The 22,917-nt window shown below is 45.3% G+C and overlaps 1 protein-coding gene across 12 annotated transcripts in view; it reads right to left on the bottom strand.

Annotated features, from left to right (window-relative positions):
• The window catches only part of MAST4 (microtubule associated serine/threonine kinase family member 4), a 522,072-nt gene that overhangs the window by 303,376 nt on the left and 195,779 nt on the right, over positions 1-22,917 (bottom strand). For 2 of the 12 annotated variants that reach the window (XM_079794428.1, XM_079794441.1), the window contains exon 1: positions 848-901. The exons of 6 other annotated variants lie outside the window; for them this stretch is intronic. In XM_079794428.1, coding sequence (XP_079650554.1) covers positions 848-886 — 39 coding nt within the window. In that variant the 5' untranslated portion in view covers positions 887-901. Of the gene's footprint in view, positions 1-847; positions 948-987; positions 1,014-22,917 lie in introns of those variants that run through there. 4 more of the 12 variants (XM_079794431.1, XM_079794434.1, XM_079794439.1 and 1 more) reach the window with 4 other exon arrangements.

Here is a 22,917-nt window from a genome sequence, read left to right on the forward strand (position 1 = left end):
ATTTTTTTTTAATTTTCAAAAATAATAAATGAGAGTTTAACAATGGCCAATGATTAGATTCTTTCATAGAGGAAAATATCACTTACACAGAAGAAAAAAGGAGTTACCAAGGAGTTAAACATACTAATTTTGAACATACTTATGTCTTGGCTTCCTTAAACTTACAAACTGCCAACAGATGTTTTTTTCCAAGTTTTCCAATTTGCCAAGTTTTAACTTGGAATACATTTGAACACTAAAGTCAGAGTAATTTAATTAGAGAAACTTGGGCACAAAAAGCAAGGAAATAAGATACAACATATCTTTTCCTCATCTCAACATAAACAAGTGACAGTGAACTTGGATGGAGCTGCCAGCAGAAACTTTCATCTTACGGACAGGAGGGACACTCAGCAGCTGCACACATCTGTAAGGCGACCAGACAGATGCTGCCCGGCACGGGGGTCGATCCCCACACAAAACTGAGTCCTGTGTTTCCAGAACTGAACGGAGTTGCCACCCTCCACAGACTTCCCCGCACTTGCGAGGACGCCAAATCGGCTCATCAGCTGTCACTGCCAGCCACGATCTATCTATTCTTGAACAACCAGCAGAAAAACAACCAACCAACAAAGTAGCAAACTAAAAGTTGCATCTATTGTCTCTGACAAGAGAGCCTTCCTCATTGGACTCGGCGATGTGTCACTGAACCCGGTAACTAGAGACTTCGCGTATCTCGTTGCCAAGTGGATACCAAGAACTGTGCACATATCTGTGGTGCCCAGGAAAGGAATGCAAAGGGAACTTTGAAATCCTCCATGGCTGGCCGGCGGCGATGCTACATTTCAAGAAGGGAAGGATCTCCTACCTGGAGCCCTCTTCGTCTTAGAATGCTGGACTCATCCATCTCCCCCTCCGCTTCCTCTGAGCCTCTCACAACAGTCTAGCCATGCTGCGCTACCTCTACTCTGCACGCTCATTCCGAGCCGGCAGCGGCCGAGCACTTACATCACGCTCTAGCTGATTGGCGCCGGGAGTCAGCTGGTCCCGCTTAGTTATTCACTCCGGCAACTTCGGAGACCGCGGGGGCTTGCAGTTCGGTGGCCGCGCGCAGCAAGTGGGCTGGGCACCTAGTGCATCCACCCGGGCGGAGGAGGCTCTTCTATTAGACGGGATATCGTGGGGTCCCTGTGTGCTCTTCTGCAAATGCAGGCTCGGGCATTCCCGGCGACCCGTGCATGGCTTTCAGCAGTGGCTTTGGGTCAAGCCCCTTCGGAAGCAACTATAAGGTCAAAGTGGCGAAGTAAATCAGCGGTGACAGACACCTCTGGAAGAGGCAGCCGCTGACGGGGACGGTGGGGAACCGGGGCACAGCTGGTCAGCCAAGCAGCACCACCATGCCTGGCGCCCATCCCCTTCCGATGGCATCAATGAAAAAATGTAGCAAAACGCACGCAGGCGCGCGCGCGCGCGCGCGCACACACACACACACACACACACACTCGCACACACACTCACAGGCTGCCTAAAACCCTGAAAACGGAGGGCTCAGGGCGGCAGCCCCGCAGCCACAGAAGAACACTTTACACCTCCCGGGTGAAAGCCCATTCATTTACATCAATACCTGGTCAGTTAATTTCTAGCCCCAAAATAGAAACATTGTAGATTTTAATTTCCCTCGCGATAACCACTTAGTTCTTTTGCCACCTGACCAAAATGTAAAAAGGGAGAAGAAATTCTAAGAGCCATGATTAGTTGGAATATTAATCTATTTATAGTCTATAAGCAGCTAAAAAGAAAAAAAAAGATTCCCATCATGTGCAATTTCACAGTCTGTTTCAGCTTGTTTACCCCGCGCATCCTCATCTTATTTCAATTCAAAGCAACCAAGAGATGAATATTAAGTTTTCATTACTGGCCTGGCACAGGAGGGACAATATATAATACTACCAATTTATAATAAATTATTCCCCCTTGATTTCCATTCTAAAGATATTTAAATTGAGAGAATAGTTCGGTTCTGAGAGGCAGACTCCAGGACTATCTGCAGTTTTCCTGGGAACCACATCCCATTAGACAAAAGTCTTTTTCTTGAAAGACAGTCAGAAAGGCAGGCATAAATTTTTTAAAAATCAGCAATTCCTAGAGTTTACCTAATGCAGCTATCTAGAGATTTCTAAACGTAGGGGTGGAGAGGGATGTGTCTAATGGTTCCTTACCCATCCACCTGCTATTATACCAGCTTTTTGTCTCTTTCTGGCTGTCAACACACTATTAGGCTGGCTATCAATTGATTAGATTATGTCATTAAAAATAGCTCAGGGATTTATGAATCTAACCACTAAGGAAATTGATTGCGTTTTACGTTCCCTAACGATCTTTGCATACGTCTCCAGACATACAAAGAGAAACCCTGTCAAAAAAATGCCACCACCGACTGGCAGAGGCATCAGCAGAGAAGGGTGTCGGCGTGTGCTTCCTCTGAGGCGTCTCGTTGGATACCACGTAAGGAAGAACACCACAGAGAGCCTTTCGTTCCCGCTCACACGTGGAGAAGCAATGCCATCTCCAAAGCAAAGAGGCAGCACCTCGCTCACGCCCATAGGAAACCAACAAACCAGCAGAAACGATGGTTTAAAACAGATTTTTCAGAACCATATATTTTCCTTTAAAGTGAAAGGCGAAAGAAAAGAACTGAAAAGAAAAAAGCAGCTCTACGGGCAGGGAGGGAGAGATGGGCAGGGAGGCAGCTACCTGTGGGCAACCCGTAAGCTCGTGGTCTCATCCTTGGCAGGCCCACGCGCACTGGAATCTTTTCCTGAGGAAAGAATACCTTCCTCCTCAGTGAAAACAAAGAAATGACCGTTGCGGCCCTCGCTCCCGCAGGTCACCCGCCTGAGAGAGGACCAGACAGTCCCCTGAGTGTGAAGTGCCATCTCAGACCAACGGCCCTGGCCGAGGGCAGAACACATCTACCCACTGAGGATGGCAGTGTCACCTGCACACGGGGGCATGAGGACGTCCGGATGCTAGAAAACAAAATGTCTTGGTCCAAGAGGCTGAACTTTTAAAAGCAGAAACCAAGCAGGGTGTCCTTATCTACGCATGTGCTCTGAGGACTGTGGTCTTCACTGAGCTGCTCCTTCCAGAAAAAGTGGGGTCTAACGGAGGACATCAGGTTCTCACTACAGAGAAGGAAGGGGACAGGCCTTCCCCCTTGAAATAAAGATCCTAGGTTGCCAGGAGGGAAAGAAAAAGTATCTTTTCTGTGACCAATCGAGTAAGGGTTGGAAGGGCCGTCAGAAGACATTTCGAGGACACGCTGTCAGAAAGTCAGGCGATGTGTGTCCAGGGAAGGGACGCTGTGCAGCTCAGGCGCTTGGCAGTGAGAGGTGGCTGCTGGGTAGGAGTGCAAGAAAGGAATTTGGCTAAGGCTGAAAAGTGTGTTTCTTAACAGGAATATTTTGAGATAAAAATCTAGGATCGTATTCAACCACTAACTAAGTCTAAGATGAGGATTACAGCCATTGCACCAGCAAAGCTGGCATGAAAAAATATCGATTACCTGTCAAAATGTATCACTTTGAGAAGTGATACACATACATTTTAAAGAAATAAAACCAGCCAGAGGCAAAAACATTTGGGACAAAAATGAAAGGCTGCTGAAGAATAACATCAAGCAATAATGGCTTAGCGGAGGGAATAGTAAAAGGAAAATTGCTACATTTACCCTTCGCTATATATATTCGCTCATCAAGATAAGCCATGTGTTAAAATGCAATAAAAACTTCAAATGACGACACTATTCACAGGTAATAATTAGGATCTAGCCTAATTTCCATTAATAAACTCCTTTTTTTCCTGCAATTTTATACCTTCATGGAATATGCTCACACTATTTCAAGTCAATTCACAAAGTGCCAACCTTTTACAGGTGTATTCAAATAAAATCTGGTAGGCCTTCTCATTCCTTATAATCTGACACCAGTGGCTTCATGGTACTTGATTTTTTTAAAAATTATTTCTATGGATACACTATATGCCCACTCTATGGTAGGCATGATTTACTTCATGAAATACTCAAAATCTAGGGACACTTTAATATAGGTCAAATGTAATTTTATTAATTATTACAATAAATGACTCATGGAAACAAAAACCATACCAAGCCCCAACAGAAAAATCAGGGAAGGGGTGGGAAGCATTTGTTTGCACATATTTTCGCAAAGGGCTAGAATGAGATTTTGTGATCATCATCCATAGTAATGGTTCAAGGATCCAAGCTGTCACCTGATTTACATGGCCAGATATTTCTCACAAATTTTGAAACAAGTTTATTCTCTCCACTAGTTCCAGGTTGGTTACTCTAAAGCAAAGGTGCCTTCCCATGTTACCCACGCTCCAGCTCACCAGGGAACTGCTGTGAGAACACAGAGATGGGGGATGTTTGCCAGCTTAGCCTTGCCCACAGCAGAATCCACTCCCTGCCCGCAGTGCTCAGCCTCCTGCTCCTGGGCGGCCCATGCAGAAGCCAAGGTGAAGGTGAGGGCAGGGACAGGACCCTTTCCTGCCGGGGAGGAGGTTTTTCCCTCCGTATGAGCCAGAGGAAGGTGAGTCAGAAGGGCACTGCTGTTACCCACCCCTCCTCCCACACATCAGCGTGCTGGGAATGTGATTTCTAAAGTCATCGCCACAGTCTGTGGTGGGATTTCCCCTAATGTTTTCCCGTGTATGTGTGGCAGCAATCACTGCTTCTTTGCAGGGTAGACAGCCACAAAATGCATTAACTACCACATCCTGTCTGCTGCTTTTAGACAATAGGCCAAAGGGTTCATATGTCTCTGTGCATGTTCCTTTACAAGGAAAGCCAGTATGGCCAAGTGGATAAATCCCTCCATTCATTTATTGATTACTCTTTCCACTCATAAGACAGACGCCAGCGGCCAATGAGTGTGTTCTATTTTTAAAAGGTAATATAAAGGTTATTAGAAGTTACAGAGGAGAAACAGGCTATTCATGAGAATGTCAACATAACCTTACCTCTGTGTGTGTCAATTTAAGAAGTAAAGAGAACCCTGGATGTCAGTGACCAATGTACCTGTGATATTTGTTCAAACATGCATTTCAAGGTTTACACTTAAATCCCTTCTTAATTGGTGTATTTTTTTCCTCTATGTTTCACTTCTAAATATTATTAATAATAACCAACATTTATTGATCACATACTATGTGCCAATAACTACTCTAAGTAGTTTATACAAGTCATCTCATTTGATCTTCATTAGGCATATTGTTATACCCATTTTACAGATGAGGAAACTGACACTCAGAGAGGTTAAGTAACGTCCTCAGATCAAATAGCCAAGGAAAGGCAGAACTGGAATACAAACCCTGACAGGCCGACTCTAACCCAGTGGTTCCCAACGTGGGGCACACGCCCCACGGCGGGGAGGGGGGCAATTTGATTTTTAAGGGGGGCGATTCAAGAATGAGTTATTAACAGTGAATTTTTGGCATTTCTTATGGTTCTAGGGGCCTCATATACAGTGTGTAAATATATATTGTGACATATTGATGCATTTCAGTTCTCTATATGTATGTTTTGAAACTTTATTTGCTATTTTTTCATATCACTTCATATTTTTATTATTTTTTAACAATTTCTTAGTGATTTCTTCCTCAGTACTTCAACTGTCCTTTCATTCTTTTATTTTTCTCTTTCATGAATGCCATGTTCTTTGGAAGCTTGTTTAGACCAAGTTAATGGCCTTTTGGGATTCCTCCACGTGAAGAGGAGTTCACTTTTTGAATAAGAAGAATGAGATGTCATGGGGGCAGAGGGGAGGCATCAGGATTTTAGAGATGCTTAGGTGGGGCATGGCCAAAAAAAGGTTGGTAACCACTGCTCTAACCACTCTATTGCCTCTTAGTGTTTAAACAGAGAAGGGAAACAGGCTTTCAAGGTGAAGGATCATATGAAAGGTGTCACAGTCTTTAGCTCCTAAGGGTAAATTATCATCCTCTAAGCTGTCAATGATTGGAACATACCAGAAAGAGCATTTGGAATCCCAGCTTCCATGGGACATGTATCTCTAAAAGAGATAAGGAACCAGGTCTCAGCTGCTTTAGGGGAGAAACCAGAGAGCCCCCCCATCCCCACCCCCAGGGCAGGAGCAGGTAGAAGAGGGTGGCCAGGGACAAGTTCTCTACTTCCTTCTTAAATGTCTCTGAACCTACAGGGGCTCCACTCTGACTGTGAACAACCCTTCACCCTCTTGTTCCAAAATCACACAGTTCTAAATCTAACATACTAGAGGCCCAGTGCACAAAATTCGTTCATGGGGGAGGGAGGTCCCCTCAGTCCAGCCTGCACCCTCTCCAATCCGGGACCCCTTGGGGGATGTCCAACTGCTGGTGTAGGCCTGATCCCCAGGATCCAGCCTAAACCGGCAGTCAGACATTCCTCTCAAAATCTGGGACCACTGGCTCCTAACTGCTCACCTGCCTGCCTGATTGCCTCTAACTGCTCCCCCTACTGGCCTGGTCACCCCCAACTGCCCCCCCTGCTGGCCTAGTTGCCCCCAACTGCCCCCCCTCACCAGCCTGGTCACCCCTAACTGCCACCCCTGACAGCCTGGTTGCCCCCAACTGCCCCCCCCTGCGGGCCTAGTCGCCCCACACAGCCTGCTGCTTGGTCATTTGGTCACCCCTCACTGACCCCCCTGCCAGCCTGGTCGCCCCACGCAGCCTGCTGCTCGGTCGTTTGGTCGCCCCTCACTGACCCCCCTGCCGGCCTAGTCGCCCATGCAGCCTGTTTGGTCATCCGTTTGGTTGCGATGGTCACTTAGGCTTTTATATAGAGAGATATTTATTTATAATCATGGGAATTCCATGAAACCAAGGGCACCCTTTCAGCTATTGTGCCAGGCATGATACACATCCCATGAACCTATGGGGCTCCGAGCAGCTCTTCATTTGCTAGCCTGACACGCTTCATCTTTTCTGGAAGCTACCATTGAGGGCACTCCTTACATGACGTTCCTTTCAGGTGAAATGACTGGGACCAGGCTGCTCACCCTGTCCTGAGCAGTGCTGAGAAGAAGAAAGGCCAGGGAATTCCCAATTCTGACATTTCCCCTTCGTTTTCTGTAAGTCATGACCCTGCAGGCTCCTTAGAAAAAAGAACCTACCCTGACAACACGTCCCTGGTCAGGCTCTGCAAAGAAGAAACTCTGGAAGCTTGAGGCAAGTCCCTTCCCTTCCTGAGCTTTAGCTTCTCCCATGTAAAGTGAAGGTATTACCAGGGGCTGAGGATCAGGAAGCTGGGCAAGGGGAAGAAGCCACCTGCTGGGAATTCAGTCCCACTGCCTCCAGGTGAGAGCAGCCCACACCACTCACTTTCGACACCTGGTCCCTCCCTATGACCCCCCTGGCATGTCTCCAAACTCCCCTCCCTTCCAGGTCATTATCATCCCTCCAAGCATCTGCTTCCCATGCCACTCAGCGACCTTCCTGGATTGAGGCTCCTTCGCCAGCCCAGGAACACAGAGAGGCCGGGGGCTAGGCTGGCGAAGGAGTGGGATTCTACTCTGCCACGTCCGAAAGCAGACCTCCGACACGATGGATGTGCTGAGCCGGGGCCGGGACATCTACAGCCATCCTCATGTGAATTCCGACAGTAGGTTAAACACCTGGCTACGGTTGACACTCATCTTCCTTCCTAATAGCAATGCTGTGATATTACAATATTACTGTCCAATGTCATTATGTCTAATCTTTAGAAATACTACTATTTATCAAAGTCACACACAAATGAACCAGATACTTATCACCAGTGTCATCGATTCTCAAAAGTAAAAAGACGCCTGGAAGTAGGTTCCATTTTAGTAAAGTCCCAGGAGGTACTACACTCAGGAACAAACACTGAAACCATGAATTACCTATATTTTTTAAATAGTCATTTGAAAATTTAAAGTAAAAGTCCAATCTCTAAGGTCGACAAGGTTAAAGAAATAGCAGATCAGATCATACATCTTTTTCTCCCCAAAGAAGACAAAATTTAAACCTGTCAGGAAGGAGACTAAAACAAAGGCAGGCTGCCTACCAGGGGAAAGTGGAATTTTTCCCACTCAAAAAGGAAAGGGAAGATCTAAAACCTTCCCACTGACAATACACCAAAGTCTGAATTCATCCAAAGACAGAGATTTTCTAAAGCACATTTCATTTAGCAAAAATTGCAGGTGGGGTCAGTAGCAAGACTGTACCTATAAAGTATGCCGCAGCCCACGCTTCCTGAATCTAGTTCCATTTTCCATCCTGCCTGTAATCCTGAAGACTTTTTAAATGCATGCAAATGGTGATTCCTACAATGTAACATGCATGATTTTGCTAAGGCTTTTCACAAGGAAGCTATACTGCCTTGACGTCTGCATCACCTTTTTTTATCTAATTATTTCTGGCATATTAGCCATCAAATCACTACTGACAATGTGACAGGAATCATGGTATTGGAAAAATTACATCCTAGGAGGAAATAATAAAATATAAACCATATACATAATTTTCCTTTGAACATTTTAACAATGACACTCTCATATACATATGAAATATAGCAGACTATCCTCATAAATGCCCTAACATCAATCACAGCAGGAAAATATTCTCTACTTTGCGAACACACGGATCCAACAAAATATAGCATTTCTAATAAAACTGGGTAATACAACTTCATTTTTCTCATACAAGAGCATTTATGAAGATCTGACTATTGGAAATAGCTCCAATATAGTTTTTTCAATTATGGCCCTATATCTCTAAAGGATACACAGCTAACACTGGGACTATGAGCTAATATTTAGCAAACCCTTATATTCATATTAATATATAGATGAAGATGGGAGATGAGTGAAGTGATGTTGACAGTATTGCCACTATAAGAGGCCTATCAAGGACATAAGCTTTAGAAACAGGGATGTCAATATGTATATATGGGTGATAAACTCCTGGAATTAATTAAGCATTTTTGAGCTTTTTAAAGGGTAATATTCCTAAAAGTATTCCTAACGTGACAAGATATACCTAGAGATAAAGATGAAGAGGGATTATTTTTTTTTAAGTTTGAACTCCATCATGTATATTCCAAGTCTAGCTACTGAGTCAGAGATTATAAAAGCACTTTCCAGCTACACACATATTAAACTCTTATTTTTAATCCTACAGTGGCAAGCAGCTAAGTCCTAGGTTAAAGGCACTGTTACCTAGCTAAAATTCTCAAAAAAAGTAAGCACAAGGTGGGGGGAAAAAATCTGGAAAATCCTTTAAGGAGAAAAACAAGCAAGTCACCTTGAAATTAAAAACCTGATTGGCCAAAGATAGCAGGCTAAATGAAATTCGGATGGGATTCCATACGTGAAGTCATTAATCATTCTTTCCATGTCCACATACTTGCATTGATAGGCGTCACAATATAGGTCTGCAGAGCCTCATGCAAGCCGACCGTTTACACCCTGCGGTCATACCTGCAGCCTCATTCTACCCCAAGGCATCAGGAAGACTAACGTGGAGGTTTGGGCTGGGAACCTCATGCTGACCTTGTTTGCACTAATACGCACATAGTCGAGCATTTCTGGGGACTCTCTATAAATACTGGAGAGCCAAATAGGTCTGACAGGTGTATTTATATGCATACTAGTAAAATAGTTTTAAAAAACAGCCAGGTTTCTTTCAGGCAAGCATGCAGAAGTCAGATGTTCCCTGGGTCCTGCTTGTCATTCCACTACTCTCACATTTGGTTGGGCTTTCTCTCCATCATCCTGAGCTAATACGTCCTTCAAGTCAGAAGTGAACAGAAATGGGGCTGCTGCCTGCCGCTCATTCTCAGCTGATGGAGAGTAAGGACTCCTTGAGACTCCGTCATACAACACGGCAAGTAGCGTGTGCCCCCCACTGCCTATGATATTAACCCTCTCTCCTACTTTCCCTTAAATGTGCTCTTCGGGGAAAGACAAAACGTGCTCTGATTCTACCTCATTAATCCTCATCAGTGTCTTGTGAAGTGGAAAGGGAAGAGACTGGTCCAATTTACCAACAAGGAAAGTGAGGCACCAAGGTTAGAAGAAGAGCCCAAGGTCATGAAAACAGCAGAAAGGAAGAGCTAGCAAAAGAATTCAGGCTTCTCAAGCTGGGTCCCAGAGCGCAGACAGCAGCCATGCACCCAAATACCCCCTTCCCTCTGACAGTTCTCGCCCATCGCACCCTGACTCTGAGCACCACGAGGGCAAGGATGTCCTGCAAAACTTGCAAATAGGCACAAATAATAAAACCCAAATGTGTGTGTACCACATGTCCATACGCATTTAAAGGGAGCAAAAGAAACAGTACATGAAGGTCAGACCAAGGATACTTACTTATGAAGCAGTCACGTTCAGCACTCCCTGAAGACACGGGATTTTCATCTGTCCAGTTCAGCAGGAGGATGTTGAAAACGCAGCACTGAACTTACAAGTGCACAGGCTGTAGCTAAATCTGTTTTTTGTTTTGTTTTGGATTTTAGTGACAAAGTTTCTCTCTATACTACAAGAACTTACGTCATGCTTTAATACCTAAAATACCATATGGTTCTTGGGGTCATGTTATACATTTAGTCCACAATTTTTCCCTAAGACCTCTCTCTATTCTTCCTGTGCCACCTTCTTAGAGCAAGGAAGATAAATACTTGTCTAGCTTTTGTAATGATATTTTTAAATTATAAATGTAATAGATGTTTATTAGAGGACATCTGGAATCTACAATAATGCCATTAAAATCAATATCTAATTTTAATGAACAACGATGTATTATCCTTTTTAAAAAAAACAACAACACCAAAGTGTATATGCACTTTTATGCATACAGGACCTGGAAATTTCTATTAAAAAAAGCTGTCTTTAAAATAGTTCTTAATGTAAAACTAGTGGGTGGCTTTCTTTAACTGAAATCAATACACCACAGTCTTACCAAAAACGACAGTGAATGTTTAAAAACTTTGATCCTTCTTGTAGCTGATTTAATTTCTCTCTAGTCTATACACAAACGTACCAGGGCTCCAGCACATTATCCTTAAAAATCAAGGGAATCTATCTCAAGTTTCACAGACTGATATAAAGTCACTATTTCCTGTTTGAAATCCCCAGCTTACTCATTTATATTCATTAATTTTAACGATATCATTAATGCATAATGTGTTTCGCAGAAACTAATTGTATTTTGCCAGAATCAAACATTAACAATTATGCCTCCCATTATCACCTAATAAAATAAAATAAAAATTTTAAAGTCTCCGGCATGTCAGTGAATATTCTGGTATGGTAGTTGATTTGCATTTTTAAAGCTACAATAAATTGACCACATTATTACCAATTAGATAAATTAATATTCTTTAAGTAAGGCAATCGGAAATTATTCTGCTAGAAATCGACAAACTTTACAGCCAATTCCTTGAGCTTTATTGAACACAGTCTTAGCCAACCTCTGTCCCTTATCTAACGCTGGCTTTTGTGACTCAAGCTAATGCTACACAACAGAACATATTCCTCTTTAATTTTAGAAACTTATCACTGCTTTAGGAAAAGATAGGAGATTAGGAAATCTATACTCGGCAAGGGAAGGAGAAATACCTGCCTGCATAATAAAAATGCCCTGATTCAGAAGTGCATGAATCAATTTGTTTAAATCATTAAATTACTATATATATCTAGTACTATATATATCATTATATTCTATGTACCCTTAATGCACAATGTGTTTCACAGAAACTATATACCCTTGATTCAAAAACCAACTGCTGAACATCTACTGTGAGCCAGGCATTAAGATGGATGCTGAGAATAGAAAGAGAAAAACGACTCAGTCTCACCGGGATCCCAAGACACATGAATAAATAAACAAAATACATGGGGACACTGGAACGTACACACATACATACACTCAAGGTTCTGGTACTCCCAGGAAGGATGAACTCAGAAGATGGGCCAAGAATAAAGGAGGCTTTGGGAGAGGAGGTAAACGTGGCCTCTAAAATTTATCTGCACATTAGAATCACTAGAAGATCTTTTAGAAATCCCCAAAGCTGCAATGACACCCAGACCAATTAAATCACAATCTCCAGGGTGGGCCCAGGCACCAGTAGTTTCTGAAGCTCCCCAGGTGATGATTCCACCCTGCAGACAAGTTTGAGAACCACTGGTCTAAAAGGGCTAGTCGTAGAGAACTTCTCACCACTGAGGTCCTGTAATTTTCCCTATGGGGGATTAGTGTACTACTTGAGGAAAGGGCCCAGGCAGAGAGGTCATGGGAAATAGCAAGGCAAAGGAAGGATTTGTTAGTCTCCCTTTCATCACAGACCAGCACTGTCACGGAAAGACGGGCACTTTTTGTCCACTCTTCTTCTAGAACTGAAGTTCAGTGAACTGGACGAGTCCCAGCTGCCGTGGTCTTTCTAAACACATTACACGACTCAATTATTAAACGCAGACAGGACCCTTCATCTTTTCCTTCTCGCGGTTTCTCCATTGCCACCGGAACTCTGGTGATGATTTCATACCTCACCTGACAACCCCAAAAGCCTGTCACCACTCTCCTCGGAGACTGTAGAAAAGGACAGGTGTGAGGAGCCCGCTAATGGTGTTCTTTCACTGTCCTCTAAAGAAAACCCGACACAATAGGATGTTTGTATCCTGATTGTTTTAGCTATGGACTAAATTAATAGATTAAATCTGATTCTATTTTTGTGAAACAATACACATAGATTCCTGACCCTAAATCCCATCAGGAAAAATATACACATCTTTGGGGGGAAAAATATAATGAAATTCTAATACTTTACTGGAAGGCAGGTTTTTTTGTGTTGTGGTGGGGTGTTTGTTTGTTTTTTTAATCCTTATTTGCCTCTGTTTCACAAGTTACTAAATTCACTACTTCATTTTTAGAGGGGACATTTGTATTAAGGAGTGAACATGCTCACTCCTTAATTAAAAGCAGACAGGATCCTTCGCCTGCTTCCAAAGAAGCACCTTATCTTGGAGTATAAGAACCATAACTCGTACACTCTCAGTGTGGAGGTACTGACTTAGCTCCGGTGCAATAAGAGTTACTAATAATGCATTCCAGAGACACGAAGCCCATTCCTTCAGGAAGTTACACCTAACATGTTCCACTAAATTTTTTTTAAAAAGTCACTGGAAGGAATTTCTTCAGCTCAAGTGTGCACCGCTTTGTGAACATAATTCAAATACAGAGACCTAGGATGCCAAAACGTCGACCATAGATTTTTCTCTAAAACTTAAAATGCTATGAAGATTAGCAGCATTCTCTTACTTCCAGCTGTGATCTGCAGCCCAAAATGTCCTGGAAAAATATCGCCACAGGACATAATACATTTAAGTTTCAACTGGACATTTAACTTGAAAAAGGTTCTTCCTGGGAGTTTTCTTACAAGAAAATTAGTTTTAAATAGCCCAACTGTTTTTCCCATTGACTTAGTGAACCACCTTGCACACAGGGTGTACCTTTCTCTCACATGTATTACGGATACATCTTTTTCAGAATCCTCAACAAACTGACTTCTATTCATGGCAAATGAGATTTGCTGATGCGCCACCTACTGGACAAAATGCAATTTGCACCAGCGCACTTCACCTTGTTCTAGCTTTTAAAACTTGGTTTTCTAATAGAGACAGACTCATAGGTAGAGAGCAGGCAGACAGCTCTGGTCTCAGAGTGGTGGTGGGGGTGGAGGGATTGAACAAAAAAGATAAAGAACTCATAGACACAGATAACAGTGTGGCATTTGCAAGGGGGGGAGGTAAACGGTGATGGGGGGAAAGTAAAGAAAAAAACTTGATTTTCTGAGTTAATGGAGATTAAGATCAGCAAAAATGCTTTTCAAAGGAGGATAATCTAACAAGAAGCAGAGTCTGTCCCATCAAGGGCGTGGTAGGAGTGATGCTAGGAATGATACCGAGCAGAGTGTGGTCCTCTATTGCGTACCTATGGCTGCTCGCCGTGCTTGATGAGGCTAAAGGGAGGCAACCAAAGGTCATGAAAGACCCACAAGAGGACGCTGCTTGCCTGAAACTAGGACAAAAGTGACTGCTTCGCTCCCAAGCTGAGGATCCACCCAGAGGCTCACCTAGCACTGACTACACAGAGTGACAGAATCTCGGCTTTTCACCAATGCCGTAATGTCAATGAGGTGCACACCAACCGTAATCAGGTATTTTCATTTCAGTTTGCTTACTAGGCCAGGTAACACCACCAAACTCTGAAAAATGTCTGGGGGCCCTCATTCCTGAGGCTCCGAGGAGAGAACTGAGGTGGGGGGGGGAGTGTAGGGGGAGGGCGAGGGGGGCGTGGTGCAGCAGGCAAGTAGCACTGCGGGTTCATGTGAAGCTGCCCCTGGAAACCCACACAGACCTCGGATCGGGCGGAGCGCAGAACAGGTTCAACGTCCCTGTCCTAAGGCCCCAGGGGTGCTAGACAAGGACGATGATTAAAGACCTTCTCAGCTCTACTGTTCCCGATGCCCTTCCAAGGAAACCCTCCATTCCAAAAACACGGAGGGGTTCCCTGTGCGATTCTGATTTTGTCTCCCCTTCAGACTATCAGATTGGTATCAAACGTTCCTTGTTCCTCTACAAAATACTGCTTATCATGAACTCCTTTTTCTATTTAAGAAGTTCCGAAATGAAAATTCTCTCGGCTCAGAACTAGAACCACCCATTTCTTCTCAATGGATGAAATATCCACCTAATGCCATTCCAACAGCAGTTTGTAAAGCTGACAGGTACCTGCCTCCTGCTCTGCCCACTGGGTTGATTTGTCTGTGGACACACACAGCAATGCCACCTGGCTCAGGGACACTTTGTTCAGAAGCAGAAGCTGGAGGGAAAGCCTTCCCACACCTGCCCGTCCTTTCGGGAGGAGATAGAGCCTAAAAAGCACAAGAATGGCTTCTGAACAACTGGGATCTATTCTAGGTGCTTCCACGGACTCTTGATTGCCCTCAGGAAAGCCATTTAATAAATCACTTCATTTGTCTTAGTTCCCACTAGTGAGAAAACACACCTGCCTGTTAACCCTCCAATGTTTTATTTTGAAATTTTTCAAACCTACAGGAAAGTTAAAGGAATACAAAAACAAATAGACGCTTCATCTCACTTCACCAATTGTGACCATGTCTCTATAATTTTTACTATAAATATTTATGAAAATACAATGCAAACAAAAATGTGGTGTTTTTTTTCAACTTAGTAGAAAAATTATGAGATTAAAAAGCTCCCTGAGGTGGTAAACAGTCAATAACTATATATTGAGCAAGATTTCCCAAGAATATTTTTATCAGAAATTAGGCCTCTTTAAAAAACTGAAAACAGCAGAAGAGCTGTGCTCATTGGCATTTCCCATGAAATGCTCCGGCAAGGACGTCCGTCCCAGCCGAGCCCTGGACCCGCTCCAGGAGACCATGCACAGCAGACCCTTCCTGGAGAGATGTGAGCACCAGGCCCCAGGCCGCTGCCTCCAGCGCCGTTCTTCCTGTAGGGGCTCTAAGCCGTACACTTCCCTGCGAGAGAGGCGGAGACCTCAGGAGGGAAATGACAGGACAGGGAAGACGGGGATGGAGGGAGAGAGGGGAGTAGCCGTGCATGGCCAAGGGCAGCGGCTACCCACCCCCACTGACCCTCACCAGCAGCCACTCAGCATCACCACCTCCCAGGGGCAATGCGGGGGAATCTTCTATTCCCAGACTCTCAGAATTCCCCTTCCCACCCCCAGCATTACATCACTCCACTCAGAAGGTCTGGCCCTGCTTCCCACCCTCCTGGCCAGCTCTGGGTAATGAGGAAACACAGGCCCTATCAGAGCGAAGATGGACCACGGCAAACGAAGCTCGACCACAGGTGGCTTTGCGAGATTGCCACGTCTCCAAGCAAACCCGGGCAGGCCCTCCTGAGGATGCACAGGGCAAGTTTTATGTTCCCAGGGGTCAAGGTGTTGTGTTAGAGATGGGATCTCCTCCGTTATTTTGGTCTTCTGGCTCAAGAAACACAAATGCTTTTGTTCATGGAAGTTATCTATGGCCACTTTCAAAATCCCTGAATCGATAAGAATAATCCAGCAGCAGAATATTAATTGTCAGTAACACGTCTCCTATCGATTGGTTCCTGGCATCCTTCCTGGCCTGGTGTGGTCAGCTCGGCACCCACTGGCTGTGATGTCATCACACTTATCGGCGGTAAGCTAATGCAGAAGGTCACACGTTTATCCACGTGGCCCTCTCTTGCCTTTCATGTTGTTGTTAGCTGTTCTCTGCCTCCTGACTCTAACACAGACCTAGACTGTGGCTCAGAGGCAGTCTACCGTCAGCCATCGATGGCTTCGTTTGTAAAATCAGAGTGCTCCTGAACTCCTTTGCAGAATACTTTGCAGTACTTTGATAAATTATAGCACCGGTACACAATTACCGTATTGATTCCTGAAGTCACCAGGTTCCCTGTCAGGCCCTGTTGCATTTGCAGCTATCTTTTAAATATCTTTTCTCCTTTCTTAGAAAAGTGTCCAAAAACCTGGCAGGCACCATTATTTAAGGAGTGTGCAATGCCTTCATCATTTGAGTGTAACAGGATAGGTCTTTATAAGCCTCCTAAGGTGTCCATTTGCCTCCTTTACAAACACCTGCTCTAGGACCCAACACAGGACTAAATCAAGATGTTGAGCAGATTATGTTTTCTTGACAGAACTGAACACTAAAAGGCTTACGATAGCGGGTGTTAACCTACCCAGAATGTGGCACGTGTTCTATGAAGACATCAGAAATACTCTGAGGCTTTCCCAGGCCTTGGTATGCATCCAACTTACTTGAATCAACACAAGAAAATGTGGCAAAGGAAGGGGGTGTGTCAAAGCACAAAATACCTATTTTCCAACACTTCCTGGATCATCTTCTCAGTTAAAGTTTGAACGTGTTTAGACGAGTCTGTCTTTTAAGTGTTTCTCACTCTGAAAACATATCCATATACCAAGAATAGAGTTGGCATTTTTTTTATTTTTCACCGCCACCCTAAAATGCTATCATTAAAGGGGGGGAAAAAAAACCAGAGTGCTAATACAGAGCAATATATTATGTTTCCCAGCTCTAAGTAATCAGGCTGCACGTGGCCGTAACCATGCCTCTTCCCCCCAGCCAGGCGGGGTTTCTGGGCAGCAGAGGCGAGGGCAGCGAAGCATAGCTGATACCTCTCTCCAGCGCTCAGGGACCAGCTGCCAGGGAGCCGGGTGGCAGCATAGAGAGGCCAGCACGCGCCACGCTGCCCGGAACAGTCTCTGGGCCTCTGCTTGGCTCCTGTCCAGGCTCAGCCCTCCTCTTTTCCAGAAATGCCTCACCTGGAAAACCCCCGGCTGTGTTTCCTGCAAACAGCAGCACTGAGGGAACAAACACGGTGGTTCCGTGGACTGAGACCAGCATTCCCCGAACGCCTCTTTCACAGGAAAGGCCTTTGGGGGACTCAGCAGACCCCTCCCATCTCATTTTGCTTCCTCTCTTACCTCCCCACGTTCAGCCAGCTGTTTGGATTAAGACCTCTGCATACAGCCAGTACCCCATCCCGGTCCTTAAAGAACTGTGTGGGTGAGGGCAGGCGGAGGAGCTGCAGAACCGAGGGAAAGCACCCTTTCTAGGATGACGGCCCGTGGACCCAATGCCAGGAACAGCGAAGAAGTCAGGCAGCCAGATGCACCACTTCTGGCGACAGCGGAGCCTTTGGCGGCATCCCCAGCCATGTTTTTGGCCATGCTCACTGGCAATTTACAGGCTCATCCAACCTTTTCGTTCGGCCCACAGGCACGCAGCTAGAATTCACTTCCCAGCCTCTCTGGCAGTTGGGTGTGGTCACAACTGAGCTCAGGACAACAGACTACAGGGGGCCAGTTCACTGTCCCTCAGACCGTTGGAGGGCCGGACTATAGTTTAAAAAAAAACAACAACGATGAACAAATTCCTATGCACACTGCACATATCTTATTTTTGAAGTAAAAAAACAAAACGGCAAAAACACCCGCATGTGGCCCGTGGGCCGTAGTTTGAGGACGCCTGGACTATGGGGTAGATGTGTGCCACTCAACAAGATCTGGACCATTAGCACTTACCATGAAATCCTTCGCCAAAAACTATTACTATCTGAGGGTCAATACCCAGGGGGACCTTGGAAGGGACATAAAGATGGCAGAAATCACGTCAGCCTGAATCCCTGAATGACTGCATGGAGCAGAGCACATCTCTGCCATCATGGCCTATAGGTGAAGAAAAAATGAGCTTCTCTGTATACTGAAGTAAACAATGACAGCAGCAAATATACTTCTAAGCCAGTGAGAGCTCTGAGTGTATCTGTAATGACAGCTAGCATTTCTTTAACACAACGCAATGCACCCTGAGTCATCCTGATTAGACACTGGGAGGTTTACCTCACCAACAACCCCATATCATTCTACAACTAAAAATAACTGTGTGCAAGCATTCTCACAGTAGAGGTCAGGTGGGTCCGGGCCCAGGGCGTTCCCTCCAGTGGGAGAGTCTGCTGGTGTCTCCACGGGATGAAATACGACCATTGAAAGGGCACAGTAGAGCTGTATGTTCCAATATGATAGATTTCCATATTAAATTAAAAAGTGAGGCTCAAACAGTGTATACATTTTTTCTTGTATATATTTATGGAGTCAGACACATACTTTTTTTTTCTGCAACGACGAACAAGAAACAAGTAACAATGGACTACCTTTGGGGAGAAGGACCAGGAGGAGCAATGAATTACTTTTTATTTTATGCCTTTCTGTATTCTTGGAATTTCCTAATATTGCATATTTATTACTTTTTATTAAAAATGTCACAGGGGGTAGCCACACTGTGGGCTATTTAATTTTTTCTTTTTCCTACGTCCTTGTATTAAAAAATAATTACGGTTAAATATAAATCAGGCGGCACTGAAGGAAGGATCATATCGATGGAATAAATGAGCTTTGTTCTCTCCTCCCAGGCAGATTAGCCCCCAAATGAGGACACTGTGAGGTTGTTGCTGATCAATTGCCAATCAGGGCGATACAGTGCTGAATTTGTATTAATATCACGAATGACCAAAGGCTCCCTTTTTTGTTTATTTGAAACTTGGAGCTCTCCTGTTTATTAGAAAAGTGACGTGGCAAAAGCATTTCTGATTAGCAATCACTGAAGAGATGCCTGAAGAGCCAGCTCCATGGACGTTTTCTCCCAGATAAATTAATACGCCTTTCCCTCTGAGCCCAGAGCTCTTTGTCTAAATGCCGCATTTTGTGTGCACTCCAGTTCCAAAGTCTGGAGAAAGGCACCAAGAAAGAAAAACGCAGGGCAAAGGGGCATATGCAGGCCTACAGGCAGGCTCTGGTGGGTCTGCAGTTAGCAATGATCTCTCCTAACCCTGGGAGAAATCCCGGGTCTCATCTAAAAGTTATCCTTCAGAAAGAAGTTCCCCTTCAACCTGCACATTTCCCAATAAAGTACAAAAAGGCATCTTCTGAGTCAGAGCCTGTCTCCCCGCGTTGGCTGGGGTTTAATTTGCACAGCAGCGGAGAAAAGGCTGACCCGGGACGCAGGCACCACATCCAATGCAAGGCAGGCACCTGCTGAGCTGTCTGATATTTTGTTTAAATCAACTGAACACAATTCCACCGGAACACAGAAGTTAAGGCAGAGAGAATGTGTGTGTAAATATTCTGAGCTAAAGGTTTGTGCTATGGTGTCAGGCACCACAACCAAATGTAGGGCAAGCAGGATGCTGTGAGTGTAAGCATGGTTTCCGGGGCACCTTCTGGTGCCGGGCCTGATCTAGGCCAAGGGAAGACACAGACATGGCCCTGCCGGGCTTCCGAGAGTCCGGAGTTTCCTGGGGGAGCAGATGGGTAAAAAAATCACAACTAGCCAAACAGTCTAGCACCCTCCGGCCGCGGGTTTGACATGCTTGGTCTAGCATAATAATATATATATTTGAAACTTGGAGCTCCCCTGTTTATATATATTATAAAAAGCTAAACGTTATTCTGTACTTGATTTCAACTCCACATTATCTTTAAAGCACTCTGAATCAGGAAACAGCAGCCTTGATTTGATCTGGGGCTGTGTTTGACATCAGTGTGAAACTGAGTGGCTCCACAGTGAACTCAGAGCTCACACACCAGAGGCCTGCCAGGAACGAGGAGAAAGGGCCAGCACCGGGCATTGCGGCCGCCTTCCACCGGCATCCCCACCAGCCCTCGGGAGCATTCCTTAAAGAAGTTGCTACCAAAGTACCTCCAGCTACGTTTTCAAGCAATCTCCTCACAACAAAATTTCACTGAATTGAACACGACTGAGTAATTCAATGCATGTCTCTCTCTGGCTGCAGACGTTGGAGACTGTTGAAGAACCCAGGAAAATGAGGCACTGGATACTCCCACTCCGTGACTGCGGAGTTCAACACGCACTTAGAAACGGGAGGAAAGGCGAGGGGAGGCAGGCATTGTAAAGAACAGGGCGACAGGATACATTATCCTTGGGACTAGAGTCCACTGTTCTTTTCTAGCCTCGCCTGGAGGCAGAGAGAGGGAGATGCTGCCATCTAGAGAGACCTGGGGATATCGCCTTTGATGTTAATGCAGCCGAGGCAAAGGGGCTAATGGCAGTGGAAGTGGAGGACTTGGCAGTCTTAGGAAAACAGCTGCCCCAGAGACATGCTTTCAGGAGCCAGGTCCCCGACTGGTTTGAGGAGAGGGCATACAGGAAGGAAATGCCAGCAGCACAATTCCCCTGAGCAGAAGAATGTAAACTCCTGTGTGCCTGGAAATGTGGGCGCAAGGAATTAGGAGGATGAGAGGGAAGAGATGACATGAATAAAATACGGGTAGGAATGGCCAGAGGGTCAGGCGTGGCATCGGACAAGGTTAGCACCTGCTGAGAGAAGGAAACCCCTTGAGTTCCTGAGGTATGAACTACAGCCTAGGAAAGTGGGCAGAAAGAAAGCCAGAGCGGGGAGGTAAAATCAGACAAGTAATCAGCCTGAGGCTGGCGTCCTGGGAGAAATAGATGTGAGCAATGAAAAGTGCATCTGTGCTGTCACAAGTTACTGGGAGGCGCGAAAAGAGAAAGAAAATCTACATTTAGAGACGTTAAGAATGGCTGTGTATTGTGCATGATTTTTATCCCTACCTCTAAAAAATTTCCTGTGGGAAGGTACCATCTTATCATAGAAGAATAAACTTAACTTTTCAATATAAAAAAAATAAAGAGCACAGAAGTGATCTAACCCTGAATTTCCCACTTGACCAGCTGGATCGAAGATTCCTGAGGTAGAAAGCCAGATAAAGTCCTACCAGCTCAAAGGTGTGGGGTCATGGGCCCTGATATCGGGTCCCCAATCTTTCCCTCGTAATGAAGAGCTTTCAGCACTGACAGGCTCAGAGGATGGGCGGTAATCCAGATGCTCATTTGTCACATCCTTCAGCCTCGGCAGACAGGTTGTAAGCTTCGGACTTCGGCGAGGACTGTTGCCACCAGCAACTTCAGCGGCATCTAGTTAATTTCATATCAGATTCAGATTAGTTGAAAATGCCAGACAAGTGGAGGCCGTCCCATCCCGCTCAGGCCTCTGACAGGAAGAGGAGTCCAAGCGTTGTCAGGCCTGACGGATGAGGGAATTATTCCTTGTGCACTGTCAGTGCCCATCCCCCTCTGCACACATCCTTCACGTCAGCAAGAGGCAGGGGATGTTCTGAATAACTCAGAATAAACGCAGTTTGAGAAAACAGCTCATGCCAGCAAAGTGGTGCGGTCATTAACTTTTCACTTCTCCTTCTGTTGGCTCGTGTGACACTGCCACCAAGAAAACCTTCCTCTAGCGGAGGACATCTCTACAGCTCGCGTAGCCGTTGGTGGCATCTATGATTTCACAACTGCAAGGGATAATGAAACTTGTCACTCCCTTCATGAAGTCTCAGCGGCAGCCCCGGATGCTAGCCAAGGAGGCAAATCTGCACGTGTGGAGGGAGGCCCGGGCCTCGCAATCCCAGCTCCTGTCCCTGGGAACAGCCTTGTCCTTCGGAAACCTGCTGTGAGTAGGCTCGTCTTAGGTCGGTGGCTGCAGCCTTCAGGGAGTCCTGGTCCAGGGGACAGCGAGGACAGGTGATGTGTCACAGGGTTCCAGGGTGAATGCACGCGATGCTGCATGGCACGCAGGCCAGAAAGATGACAGCAGAGACTTAAGAGAAGAAACAGCCTCTCTCCCTAAGGATGATCCAAAAGAACTATTGTATGTAATAAAAGCCTAATAGGCTAAATGTCCGGTCGACTGGTCAGCCATTCAACCAATCAAAGCATAATATGCTAATGATATGCTAAGACCACTCACCCACTCACTATGACATGCACTGACCACCAGGGGACAGACAGTTGACCGGTCAACCAGTCACTATGACGTGCACTGACCACCAGGGGGCAGATGTTCCAACCTGTAGGTTAGCTTGCTGCTGGGGTCTGGCAGATCGGGACTGAGCGAGACTGGCTGGACAGCCCTGGAGCCCTCCCGCATCCCTCCCTGACCCCGATCATGCAACAGTGGGGTCCCTCGGCCTGGCCTATGCCCTCTTGCATCCAGGCTGAGGGACCCCCCCAAGTGCACAAATTTTGTGCACCGGGCCTCTAGTGAATTTTATAAAGCAGGGAATGTTAAATATTTTCACAAGGGATGATTTTTTTTTTCTCTCTCACTGATTTTCAAAGGAAATAAGGTAGTTATTTCCAGAGATAGAAAAATATTAAAATGAGGGGCAGTTTTCTAAATGTAACTGAACATAAATTTTTACTACAAGGGTTATGAAGCTCCTCTACCATGCCTTCTAGATATT

This window comes from Cnephaeus nilssonii (assembly GCF_951640355.1).
Source record: "Cnephaeus nilssonii genome assembly, chromosome: 2".
Lineage (NCBI taxonomy): Eukaryota > Metazoa > Chordata > Mammalia > Chiroptera > Vespertilionidae > Cnephaeus > Cnephaeus nilssonii.